Source organism: Bombyx mandarina, chromosome 01 (assembly GCF_030267445.1).
Source record: "Bombyx mandarina strain Sakado chromosome 01, ASM3026744v2".
NCBI lineage: Eukaryota > Metazoa > Arthropoda > Insecta > Lepidoptera > Bombycidae > Bombyx > Bombyx mandarina.
In genome coordinates this window covers 15333385-15348095 of record NC_143208.1, presented here as the reverse complement: position 1 = coordinate 15348095, position 14711 = coordinate 15333385, and the positions used below count along the sequence as shown (strand labels likewise).

General features: G+C 35.9%; 1 protein-coding gene across 1 annotated transcript; it reads left to right on the top strand.

The window, feature by feature from the left end:
• Window positions 1-571: 571 nt before the first annotated feature.
• Window positions 572-9922, top strand: LOC149503595 (galactosylgalactosylxylosylprotein 3-beta-glucuronosyltransferase S). Its single transcript, XM_089733373.1, has 4 exons — window positions 572-825; window positions 4263-4544; window positions 7880-8150; window positions 8558-9922. The coding sequence occupies exons 1-4, from the start codon at window positions 728-730 to the stop codon at window positions 8975-8977; spliced, it is 1071 nt and encodes a 356-aa protein (XP_089589499.1). The 5' UTR covers window positions 572-727; the 3' UTR covers window positions 8978-9922.
• Window positions 9923-14711: the final 4789 nt, after the last annotated feature.

Here is a 14711-nt window from a genome sequence, read left to right as displayed (position 1 = left end):
AAACATTTCAAATTTTCGTGTGGTAGTATTTTAAGTAGTATTCTAAATAATCACTAAACTCTTCATCGTTAAAAAAATATTTAGGACAATTATTATTTAGTATAGTTTGAGTTTCCTAAGTTGAAATAAAGTGCTCAACATTTTGATTTTGTACGTGTAAGTAAAGTCAAACAAAACTACAAATGTGTGATGGAGGTCAGACCTCTGTTTAATTTTATAAGAATTTTATTTTATTTAAAATTCAAGGTCTTAATACCTACCATTTCCAAGCATTTTGATTATGTAATGCCTTAAGTCATTTTTATTTGTTTCGTAAAAAGGGTGATCATAAGGGCGAAAGAATTCAAGTCATTTGTAGTCTTTTTTATTTTATACGGGATTTCAATTCGAACTGTCATGCTGTGAGTACCACCGTCCTGTCTATTTCAACCGCCACAACAGTTTTACTGTATGCCGGATTGAAGGGCAGGACAGCCGGCTTTTAGCGTACCTATAAACTTTAAGCTGTCGCGTTGTGAATGATGTTTGACTGTTTGACAGTTGACATTACCAATCCCTTACGTTTTTCAAATGTCAATTGTGTTAAATATGAAGTGTGTGATCTATGGTAGCATAGTAATTTCGAAATTTGAAATTGGTCTGGTTTTGAAATTATATTTTCACTTGCAGCTAAATAAGTAAATAGTCTGTTGCATTGCATTGATAATTCTAAAATTTTATTAGGACAATGAAATCAATTTGTTTACTTAAGAAAGTTTTTGTGATGGCTATATTCCTTTGTACATTTTTCTTAGTGTTTTTCTGGGCAAATATGCAAATTTTAAAGTAAGTATTTTAGGAACAAAATTTTTGTGTCTAAGAGTAGTGTTTTTGAACACCATATGCTAATCCAGGCCATGCTTTGGTGTGGCTCTGTCCGATATTAAAATAATTTCCCAGAAGCACTAACAAAAATTAAATTTGAATATTACTATAGTATTTTGAGAAAAATATATTTAAACGCCACTATAATAGGTCGGGTCCATCGTGTCATCTAAAGTACAGTGTGATGTACAGTGGAACACAGTGCAGTACTTATACTTGTAATCATAGAGTAGACTTATACTTAATTAACTAGGGAACTACCTTTAAAGGTTTTAAGGCATTTTCAGTCCATGCATCCAGACTTAAAAAAAGCCAAAATTCTTTCCAAAACTGGTTATTTTTCAACTTTTCATTAGCTTTTTGTCAAACATCACTTGTGGCTTAAATTCAAATAACTTTAGTTTGTAGTTCTGTGTTTTTTTTATATTACTTACTAACTAACATACAAAATTTAGCTGAAACATATTTATGACAATATTACCTTATTCTATGGAAACAAAATATTAAATTAAAGTCAAATGATGAACTAAAAATTTTAAGAATTTGCAAATTTATAAACTCACCTCACATGAAAATGTTTTTTTTTTATTACTTTAAATCATAGTCAATCGTGAACACATTTGTACATTATAACAAACAGCAAGTAAATGACAGAATGTTTATGTAGTAATAATAACTGCGACAAAATTACATTATGTAATAACTAGACCTAACCTACTGATAAACTTTGAGAACTAATTGAATACCGTAACCTAGTTTTATCTATATAGAATAAGCTTTTATATGATATAACATTGTTTGAGTTTGAGCTTGTCAATTTTATAAAAAAAGTAAACTATATTGCTTATAAACTGTACTTAAAGGTAGTTGTGAAACACACTTGTGACTTTGTATTCTGATGGCATCATTGGCCCTTTGCTCATATAAGAATCCAAACCTTAAAGGTTTCAGTTTGTTCATAAGTTGTTCAAGAAATTTGTTACTAAATTAGTGATATCACTTGAAAAAGATGATGGAAGGAGGAGCAATATTATCTATAAAAAAAAAACTTTATATCAACTGTGTTAAATCATGAATTATCATGAATAATATAATGGTTGATAAACACTGAAGCTGTGTCCAGAACATGGTTACAATTCTAAACATTGACACTTCAACCTAAATGCATCTAAGTTAACATTTACAAAATTTAAAGATACATCAAAATCAGTTACTACCGCTCTTTAATCACTTCTTTAGTTACAGTCTTACGTCAAACTAGAAGATTGTTTCCTAAAACTTTTTCCAAGAAGTAACTTTACCCATTTTGTACTAGGGTAGTTTAATAAAAAGTGATTATGAATATGACCCTGCAAATCTTCTTCCTGATTCCTTAAAGAAAATCGTATACCGGGACTACTGCTCCATCATCGTCTTCAAATTTATGGCCCCTGAAACGTTCTTTTAACTGCGGAACTAGATATAAATCACTAAGAGCTAGGTCCGGAGAATATGGAGATTGTTCCAACAATTTGAAGATTGTTTCTTGAATGGCAACCATCGCAACTCTAGACTTGTGAAACAAAACAACTTTAGCGAGTTTGTCACGCCGTTGCTTGCGTATTTCCTCACGCAACTTTTTTGCAGACGTAAGTGAAACCCTTAATAAGGTCTTCGACCATACCACTCCTTGACTGTTCCAGAAAAAACAGCCCATGATCATACCGGCGGATAGAATCGCCTTAAATTTCTTCGGAATTGGTAATGACATGGCCTTTCAAGTCGTGGACTGCTCTTTCGTTTCTGGGCTATAACGGTGAAGCCGTGTTTCGTCCATAGTTATGAATTGAGCCAAAAATCGGTCAAGACCTTGTGACAAACGCAACAAACAGATTTGTGAAAATCTGAGGCTTGTTTGTTTCTCTGTGTCAGAAATTATTCTTGGCACCCAGTGCCCTGACACTATTTTCGTACCCAAATGGTTATTTATAATAATATGAACACTTCCTATGGAAATATTCATTTCTTCTGCTATAAAATAAACAGTAAAACAATTATCCGCCAATACAATGTTTTTAAAGTTTTTAATTATTTGTTCAGTCACTACCGATATAGGGCGTCCGGTGCGGGGGTCGTCGCTAGAACTTAGCAACCAACACGCAACCGTAAAATATAGAGCAGCATGAACCCGTAATGTTGCTCTCAAGTCTTGATTTACCATCTCCGTAGTAACAATTTTCAAGCTGAGATATTTTATTACCGCGCCAATTTCAATTTTATCCTTTTTTAAGAAGTCTTTCTAAAAACGCATACAATTGACTTCTTTTTTAAAAAACAACAAAGAATTGATTGCTTTTATTATTATAACTAATGCCTAAGCTATATGTACCTGCCCGTATTTTTCTCTTCTTTCCAAGGAGAATGTATGGCATTGTCACTATTTATTGAACACCCTACGTAGAATCATGATATCGTCATATGTACCGCTAAAATTATTAAATCAGTCGTACTGTTTTATTAAATTATATTAGCTATCACGAAGGCTCTTGCTTCACAACCGGTTAGCAATATGTATTAAATCGTCAATGGCATGACAAGCAAAAGAACCTAACTTTATCATAAAATCACAAACCTGTAATTACGTAGGTAATATGCACATATTATAATAGTTTATGAGAACTAATATCGGTACAACGGTACCAACATAATAAAATGTACTAAAATATAGTTAACCTATGTTAAATTTCCTAACACATAGATAATTTTTCCATAACATAACTGTACCTATAAGTAGACATACAGATTTTAATGTTTTGTTACATACAAATAGCTATCTGCACTTTTTTTATTCATAGATGGACAAACGACCGTAGATTTCCATGCGAGCTCATAGGCCAGCTGACATAAAGTTGTAATCTTATAGACAACATGACGTGAATGCTGCTAAACATCCACCTCATCTTGAGACATGAGGTCTCTAACTCTTAACTATGACCGCTATTCTACTCTCCAAACTTTATACTATTATATGATTTCTAACCATTCTAAATATGTACTAAGAATATATGATCATCATGAATTATTGAATTTAGTGCTAGGGTGGCTTAAGCTATGTTGTCATTCTGGGAATACATGGTCTCGGTCATGCGGTCATGGACTATATTCAGTAATGGACGGCTTATAAACAATATTATATTAAATTCATAAAATTTATTTCTCATAAAGACCTTTTGTAATTTCATGGTACAAAATATGTCGATTTATGTCGTCATCGAGCACAAATCGATAGATATTTCATAAAATAAACAAGAAATATGTTGTAATCGTGTCTGTAATTCGATAAATCAATACAAAATAATGAGTGATAGTGACAATTTCATTACAAAGTGATTAACCATGTTTTAAAATATTCTGTGCAGCTTGAATGGAGTAGACACCGCCCTGATATCAAAAATGAGGCCACTGCATGTGAAGAGCAGATTGTGTCATGTTAATTTAATTGACGGCAGAAATCATAACGAAGCTATAGCAAATAAAAGCGATTTGAAAATGATATATTACATCACGCCGACTTATCCGAGACCAGAACAGATTCCAGAGTTAACTAGGCTTGGCCACACATTGATGCACGTGCCTCGGATACATTGGATCATCGCAGACGACCAGCCTTTGTGTTCAACCAATGTTCTCAATTTACTTAGGTAAGTATTAGGCTAAGTAAGTATTCGGGTGTCTATAGAAACATTCGTGGGACAAAGGATAAGGCGTAATTGAAACGTTGACTTCTTGTCTCGGAGTTATATTCGCGTTTTGATGTCTACAGTATAGTTGGTACTAATACCGGATGGATTGTAAGCTCTTGTGTTCAAAAATGTACTTGTATAAAATATTATTTTGATACTCGGTGCCAGTGTACTCATGCTAAACTCAGCAAACTAGTATTTATTATTGAGTAATTGATAGAAAAAATCTCGTCTGGTATCGAATTCAGAATAAACATTTTATATTCATTATCGAAAAATAAAATTTAAATTTAAATTCACTAAGAAATAGAAGTAATGCAACTTCTATTTCTTAGTGAATTTAATTGACGCGTTGTACACCCTAAGTCGTTTTTTGTTTCAAATATTTTAAATTACTTTTTTTAAATTTTGATCATAACGGTACGGTACGTAAATTTGAGAGTCACGTTTTACGTTAACATGAAGAGAGCTTCATGTTAACCTAACAATAAGTAGTCGTATCCGTGTATATCGCACCGACTCCGACTGCCTTCTGCCGACTATCGGTGGCGCAGCGAGCTTCGTGCTCTGGGAGTGGCGCGGCTCCCTAATAGTGAGTTGCGGGCGCGGAAGGCCCATTCTCGGCGGTTCGTGCTTGAGTCGTGGTCGAGGCAATTGGCTAATCCCACGTGGGGTCTACGGACCGTCGAAGCGGTTTACCCAGTCTTTGATGAGTGGGTGAATCGTAGCTGAGGACGCCTTACTTTCCGTCTGGTGCAGGTGCTGACTGGGCACGGATGCTTCGGGAAGTACCTGCACCGGATAAGGGCTGAGCCGACGACGAGGTGCCACCACTGTGGACACGACCTGGACACGGCGGAGCATACGATCACTGTCTGCTCCGCTTGAGAGGTGCAGCGCCGTGTTCTTGTCGCAAAGATAGGACCGGACTTGTCGCTGCCAAGCATGGTCGGCATATGCCCGACTTCTGCGAGTGCACCATCTCGCAGAAGGAGGCGGCGGGGCGAGTGAGGCTAAGCTCTCCTCACTACGTAGAAATCCGCCACTGCCGATCAGGGGGTCGGGATCGGGGTCCCGTCCGTAACCTGACCCCCTAATAGCTTCGGGCTCTACCCGCTTTGTGCGGGGAAGAACTTAGGCGTAGGGCGGCTTTCTCGACACGCTCACCCGTAATACGAAACCGGCTGATGGTAGACCGCGTTCCCCCGACCGCTCCGGGGGAAGGTATAGCGCGGTGCCATCAATGCGGGCTCTTGGCCCGTCGACCGAGGGAAACGGCGGTCGTGTCGCTGTCGGCCGCCGGCGTCTGGGGGACGGCGGCATGGATGTAATATGCTCTGCGTAAACCCTGTCCTGCCATCTCAATAGCTCCAACTGGGTTCCCGCCCGGTCCGGGGTAGGGCGCCGGCTGTGAGCGGCAGAAGTTTTTAGTGAGGCTCAACGCCCATATACCGGATCCGGCGATTTTCTCCTGTGGAAAAAAAAAAAACAATAAGTAGTCGTGGCCTATAGTAAACAAACATCGAGCGACGCGGCTGTGCCGGTGTTCAAATCTCACTGGAAGGTACCAATTTTTCGAATGAAATACATACTGACAACATGTTCACGAATGACGTCCACGATGAAGGATTAAAAATCAAACTCGCAAAAATTGTAACATCTATAACATATAAAACAATTTTCAGGATTTGAAGACTACCTTCAAATCTCAAGGTTCGCGGTGATGTTCATGTTATGATGTCTGTAGGCTCGGATGAACACTTAACACTAGGTATTAGCTGAATGACTAAATATGTATATGGTCTGGTGTTATCTCAATGAAAAACCACAAATTTTCTGCTAGTGAATACCGTTCATTTTTTATCCATTGCATGAGTCTCAGCGGTTGTTCAAAGAGCTATGAAAGCTATGAAAAAAGATATGAAATTACCAGATAAAAAACGTTCGAATTTTTTTTATGCTGCTCTTAATATCACTTCGTTAAGTCCATAAATCTAATAAATGATTATTCAAATGATTCAAATTACATATGACGTGTGTCGCATTTTTCCTCTTTTGGAATTCTAATAAAACTTTCAAAATGTAGAGAATAATTTCTCCTTTATATTAACTTATTTTGTTAGATAGAAAAGTAATAGAATAGTTGTGGGAAACCATTTTTACTTTTATTTTTCTGTTTTTAAAATGTTATCAATGAAATGCCAAAACCGGTCAAATATAAGCGGCGAAGCCAAAGAGACTTGACTACAACTTTTTACTTAAATATGATAAAACTTCATCACCGTCCCAATATTCTATTATATTATTTTATATTTTACTTTCAGCAGCTTTGGATCAAATTAAAACAATTTGTGAAGTTTGCCTGTAGTCAAGTAACAAATTGATATTAAATATAGCGGTTGGATTAAAATTATTTTAGCGAATTTCAATTCAGTTCCAACCCTATAATTAAAACTATTTGTTAGCTACAGTAGTTACATACCTACCTTACGATCCAACTATATAGTCAGCCTTCTGTAAATACTATTATAACAAAACGTTAAGATTAACTAATAAAAAGCTTTTTGAAATACATGTCAATAGAGAACAAGCAATTAAAGGAGTCATTGTACTCCTGCTTGTGATATTAAGTTCCAATGAACTCTATTCCAATGTAGAGTGGTGCGATGGTCCTTAGAGCGGATTCTCCACGGAACATATGGTATAAAACAATTAAAAACGGCTAATAAACTACTTTAGCATCTTGGAAAGCAAGGAAGTCTGCGCGATAGGCCTGCAATAGGTCATCCTTCTTGGGGACAGAGTGGACATAGGCGCTCTTAAACAAAGACAGAATGGATTAATCGAATAAGTCTTAAATAAGCTTATTTAAATATCATAAAAAAAATCGAACTATGGTAAACTAGCGACCCGTTTTCGCTTCGCTTCGGAAACTTTAATTTATTATTGATTTCTCCACCATTTAATGGATGTTATTATACATATAAACCTTCCCCTTCAATCACACTGTCTATTAAAAAAACCGCATCAAAATCCGTTGCGTAGTTTTAAAGATTTAAGCATACATAGGGGGATATAAGGACAGAGAAACCGACTTATTTTATACTATGTAGTGATAAGTTCATTATTTGATTTTACTTTATACCAAAGCAGTTCCAAATACAGAGAAGAACTGCTGAAAATGAAAAGTACAATATTGAAAATAGGAAAATTGAACCTCATTACTTCGTAATTTTCAGAAGTATTTCATTCCATATTATATTTTATGTAAAAAGGTTTTTTTTTAATTACAGGCGGACGGGCTTGCCATTCACACATATTTCCAGTCCAAAGCCATACGTGTACAAAGGTACAAACTTCCCACGTGGCGTTTCAAACAGACGTGCAGCCCTGGTTTGGTTGCGGGAGAACGTTCGAGAAGGAGTCATGTACTTTGGCGATGACGATAATACAGTAGACTTACAGCTATTCGATGAAATAAGGCGTACCAAGAAGGTATCCATGTTTCCTGTAGGGCTCATTGGTGATTACGGTATTTCGGCGCCGATCATCAAAGACGGAAAGGTAATTTTTATCACCCACACGATTTTTAGCTTGCGGCGCTTGGTTTTATTGTTGACAAAAATATTATTAAAGATGATCAATTACACACGGTATCGGCTGTCAACCGTGTTTCTTCATAGGGACCTGCAATATTTCGGTAACATAGCTTGCAGAAAACTTGATACTTGATTGTTGCTGAGCTGTTAGAATAGCCGGTCAATTAAACTTTCACGAGTCAAAAGATAGGAATAGATGGAGAGAAATGGTGAAAAGACTACAGACGAGTCACGATTCTCAACAATGAGTGAAAGACTGAGAAGAAGATAAACGTAAAATAAAAATAAGATTCAAAATGGTCCTACAGAACGCGAAAAAAACGAATCTTTGAAATATGTTGTATTATATAAATGTTTAATGTGCAATTTCAGGTCGTCGCCTTTTTCGACTCATGGCCGGGGTCTAGAACATTCCCTGTCGATATGGCAGGATTCGCTGTCAACATAGAGTTCCTGACTCCGACGGCCACAATGCCTTACTCAGCTGGTCACGAGGAAGATAAGTTTTTAATGAGTTTAGGAATAAAATTAGACGACATTGAACCATTAGCCGATAATTGTTCAAAGGTTTTAGTTTGGCACACGAAAACTGTAAAGTTTAAAAAACCCAACCTTAAAATCGATATCGAAAGAATAAGCAATTTACCGAAGTACGAGAATTTCGCTAATCTTTTAAAAGAAACTTCTAGGTTAGGTATGGCCGGAATATTCTCGAAAAATGGTAGTAAAACTTTCATAATTAAAGATAGGAAGACCTTTGAACCCTTAAGCCTTCTGCCCACTTTGGTATAAAGCCTTAATTTTTAAGTGTTAGTATTATGAAAAGAGTTCGTGCATACTCTTTGTTGCATCTGTGATGTTTATCATGTTTAATGAATTATGTTTTAAAATATCAAGAACTCTTTTTACTAAAGAAATATAATCCAAATAACTGATCCTTTAAGCTAAGCAGACATTTACACTGCTTAATTCACAGCTAGTATTCGTGGTAATTAAAATAAAATATTGTCCTTAACTATTTTTCATCAACGAATTATGTTGTAGAATTATATTTCGTATAATATAAAACATATATGAATCCAACGAAATTATAGGGCCTTACTTTACTGATTTACCAATTGAATGTGTCTCGTACATGACTTGATAAATGGCAAACAATAAAAATAACATCAAAGTTTATGAAACGAAACGGTTCAAATCTAGTACGAAATTGACTATTGACTTGCTACGACAGTTTAACGCATGCCACGTACTTATTATGATTTCCTTTTAAATTATAGGTCCTAATGCTACGTATAAATACTAAGTTCGTTTTCAACAAACGGAGTTAGTTTAAAAAAAAAAAAAAAAAAATAAGATTTTCCTCAAACAATTAATCTCAACGTTCATACAACTTTACGTACTATATGTTTTTTTTAGCGCTGAATACAAAAAGTGTAATTGGAAAAGTATTCGATAAGATACGGTCGTGTGCCATATTAAAAATAAGAGTAGGTATACGAAACATTTGTAAAACAAACATCTGTCAGATTCGTTCGTATCAGCAAATGTTATGTTCAAAACTGAGCTTCATGTCGTAAACGTGTTGAATTTCCAGATAGTTATTAATTTTAAAGATACGATGTAAATTTCATCATGGTACTGGCCATGAAATTTATAAATTTTTGCAATAAATATGGACCAAAAAATTAAAACTAAAAATAACTAAGAAATGTGGTAAAGTGTAGAACTAATTAAGTTGCTATAAATTTCGATCCAAATGATGGTATTACGTAGTTTAAATTAGTAATATAATGCTTACCCGGAAATGTCAAAATGTACGTGTTGGAACAAATGTGAACTGAAACCACGTCTTGGATGGCTATGATTATTACTAACTCAGTCTTAAATAAGGCTGCAATAACAGAATGGTAGAATACTCTGAGATTCTCGCTGAATCTTCTCAGTGCGTTGCGTTTCCGATCCGGTGGTAGATTCTGCGAAGCACTGCTTTTGTTAGAGCCAGTGTTAGCAACACTTTCAGTTTGAGCCCCGTGAGCTCACCTACACGCTAGGGTAACACTGAAATAGCCTCTCAAGGCTATCAGCATAGGAAGAAAACAAAAACTGTAAAAAAATAAAAATTTATTCCTCAAGGAATTATTGGAAAATTTCCGCCCGATTAGCCTCCTCCTAGTGATACTAGCAAACTATATGAACGGCTGATTCGTAAACTCCTCTGTCACTTTATCACTTTGAAAGGCCATCCTCATAAACAAACCGTTTGGATTCCACGCCAAACACTAGTTCATCCAACAAGTGCACTTCGATATCGTGAAGGCTTTCGACAAAGTTTGGCACAAGGGTTTAATTTACAAACTGTACAAAATGGGAATGCTAGATAGTCTCGTGCTCATCATCATACAAGACTTCTTGTAACCGTTCATTTTGATATCGAATAGAGGAAACCCACTCTCCCGTGTCAAATCTTGGCCGGAATCTCCGCTCTTTTCCTGCTACTTTTTAGCTTTTACATTAATGTCATATCCGGCGACCGAGTTAACCCTCTTTGGCAATGATAGACCTATCTAACACTCGGTTAAAAAAATGTCATTCACCCACAGTAAACTTCAGATCGCCACCAATTTAGGGCAGTGGTTTCGGAAGTGGAGCATCGACATCAACCCCACAAAAACACAGTGCTATTCAAAAGGGGTCGCCTACCACTGCTAGTACATATTTCGACTTCTTATTGGACGCGGTACCTCAATTGACGCCATCATAATCTTGGGCCAACCAATACCGTGGGCCTCGAAGACCAAGTACCTAGGCGTTACCCTCAACAGAGGGACGACATTCCGTTCACACATTAGGACAGTCCGCGACCGAGCCGCTTTCCTACTCGTCAACTCTACCCCGTGACTTACAAGCGAAGTAAATTGATTGTTCCTTGGTAAGAAGGTGACACTCTACAAAACTTGCATACGCTTGCAAGACCCATGCAAGTGTAAGTCTTTAAAGGTCATCCAATCCTTGATTCTGCAGGATAGCCGTTTGAGAAAACCCACTGAGTTTCTTGCCCGATCTTCTCAGTGGGTTTCCGACTCGTACATTTCAGTGACTTTAAATCAGCCGGGCCTCATGCTAAAATGAATATTGAGGCAATATAAACATTCCAATGTATCTACATATAGTTGTTATCTCTTTATTCCTAACTATTTATTAATGGTTTTAAGAAAAGATCCTAAAATAGGCATTTATGCCGGCTACGACCATAACATAGCCTAATATGTTCCAAATTGATATCCTTTCATAATTTGACGGAGGGCGTTATCAATTTCTCTAGTTCTATCAAGTACTAAAATCAAGCAAAATTATTACGATATGAAAACAAAGCTAAACGTAATAAAAAAAAAGGAATTAATCAAATACATTCCATCGTTCCGATGCCTAATACTAAAAATTGTAAGAAATGTAACCATTAGCTAAAAGCGATTTTATGAATTGAAAATTGGTACAAATGACCACTTAATTCATAAAATACTAAATACATAGTTCATTACTCGCAAACATGCGTATGTTGGAGCCAAAGAACATTTTAAACCAAATCCATAGCATTTATATAATTATTGAAGGCAATTTGAAGGCAATCATTTAACCCAGCTAAATTGAAATTTTATTATAACGAAATGTTTGTTGTTGTTTTATCAAGGTCTTAGTAAATTAGCAAATTATTACTAAAAGTACTTCATCTACATTTAACTGCGACTGAATCTAAAATTGCATGTAGGCACAATTGATTAATTATCAATTTAGTATCTTTCATAACTTTTAGTTTACGTTCTTTGTTTTATTTTTTTGCGTTTTCTATGTGTGATGTTTGAACTCCTACTTTTATATGATTATGAGTGCTTAACCAATAAGTAGTAGTTTGAAAAAAAAAAAAAAAAAACTCTTTTATCGGAAGTCGAATTCAATTGTAGAAAAAGAAAAAACCAACTTCTTCAACCACTGTATGTACTGTTATCAGTCTTTGAATAGTGTACTAAATTATTATTTAATCTAACGTTCTGAAGTGTTAGAAAATCGCATTCAAAGATTACGTAACGTAACGTAACATACATAAAGGCGAAACTAAAACGCGTGTTAAAAATTTAAGAAAGCCAAATAAATATGTTTTTCATGTTTTTTTTTTGTGTACAGTAAACAATAACTATATAATTATGCAATAGCGCTATAACGCTCTCGTATCCCGTATAATCATCGGAAGTGAACCATTGTAATGGAGATTGTAAATTGCGTATTTTGACTAGGTACATGAAATTAATTCAGATCACTTATATTTGGCTTTTATCATTTAATTTTAATAAATTCGACCCACAAACTTTTGCAGGTGTATAACATTGTAAAATACATAACACATAACATTGTAAAATATATTTTAGCAAATAATTGAAATAGGATCAAAGTAACGTTCTAGGTTTGGTCTGGGTTTCGTAGACCATACTGCCAACAACTTAACTTGCCTTTTTCGGCATTTTTTAACAAATCAGCATAAAGATTTTATCAATGATTATCAATTAATGACTATAATTGTACATAGTAGTCAAACCATAACCAATCAATCATAGTGAAGACCTAGTAAAATTTTAAAATTCTTGATACTAAGTAATTTATTAATATGAACAGATCAAAATATATTTATTAATTTATACACAAGTGTATTTCTAATATTGACTAAGATTAAACTGAATTATTTGTTAATAAAAAAATTTATGAAAATTAACAAATTCCGCGAGAATTTCACAGAATTTTAACGATTTTTTTTCGCCTATTTTAAACTCTGTTTCAGTTTGTTAAGTTAATTACGAAATCAGTTGAATAATGTGATCCATGATAGTTTAAATATTGAAAGTTATAAAAAGGAACCAACGAAATAGTACAAGCGACATTAATAAAAAAATGTAAAAATGAGCCATCGCGGGAATACTGGCAGATGTGAAACATTGATATTATTTTGTACAGGTATGCATAAAAGTATAGTTTACGATAGGGAATTCATGTGAAAAATGAAAAATAAAATAATATATTCATATTAAGAAACAGTCGCTTCTGTACGCACTATTACATATTATTAAAGACTTTAGTTAAATATAATATATCATTTAGCGCGGCAACGCGTCGCCACGGCATGCTTCGTCAGCCCAGCAATCGGTTTTACGTGAGACTATAGATGTTTCACATGAAAAAACAAATACTGTTGCAAGCGGTACCTAGAAGTAAGAGAGTATCGGAAAAACGGGAGGTGCGATTGCCTGCAAACCTCCACAAACATTAAATGTAAAATTGAGGCCATCAGCGTAAAAGTGGCTTAACTAATCCACAATTTTTCAAAATTGGTGCTTCTAAATTGTAATTTATTTGAAACAAAATAGATTTTGACGCAAAACCGGGGTATCCCTAGTTTCAGCGATAGATAACAGATGGCTTTGTAAACATTGTTTTCGCGCGTGTTGTTTTTGCCTACGAAGCAGTGTAAAAGTAAATTCAAACCTCGATATCTCCGTACTAACTATGGTAAGCTTAGGCCACTTTTGCTTTTTTTTTTTTTTTTTTTTCCTACCTAAGCTGATAGCCTTGAGAGGCTATGTCAGCGTAACCCTAACTTTAGTAGGTGAGCTCACGGGGCTCAACGATGTTGCTAACACGAACCCTAGCAAGAGCGGTGCTTCGCAGAATCTACCACCGGATCGGAAACGCGACCCACTGAGAAGATCCGGCGAGAAACTCAGTGGGCTGTGTCTGAGAGTTAGTTTACTGGTCGAGCCCTTCGTCGCAAGCGACGGGTTCGACGAGAACGGTGACCGGTGCTTGAATTACCTAAAAGCACCGTTAGTGGATCGGGAGGATCCGAGATGACGTGTTTTGGGCGACGTCGACTGCTTTCCATTCTGTCCGCAGGATCGGGAATGTAGTTACCGGCGGCCACGATGAGAGGGTTCTCGTGTCGTGCCGCTTTATCGAAGTGGCGCATCGACGCCGACTGCATATACTTACTGGTGGACTCTAAGTCCAGGTCGTCATGGAGGTCGACGTTCCTGACGAACCACGGGGCTCCGACGGCTATCCTGCAAAAACGGGATTGAATAATTTGGAATGACTTTAAGTGAGTGCGGGCCGCGTGAGCGAACACTACACTTGCATAGGTCATGACGGGGCGTATGCAAGTTTTTTAGAGTGTCACCTTATTTCTAAGGGACATTTTACTTCGCCTACATATCATCGGGTAGAGAGCCACTTTTGCGCTGACGGCCTCAATTAGCCCACGTACGATATAGCGTATCTACATGTAAAGCATTCTGTATCTTTTGAATCTCTATTTCATATTAGTTTTAGTCTTAAAAAAATGCGCTAAGAGATTATCTATCGACAATAGATATACACTGTACACATCTATCTATTTATGTCAATTTTAACTCTCTCTCGGATTCAGTTATCATTGCTGGTTAAACTTACAGGTTTTATAATTACTTAGAATAAGCAAAAT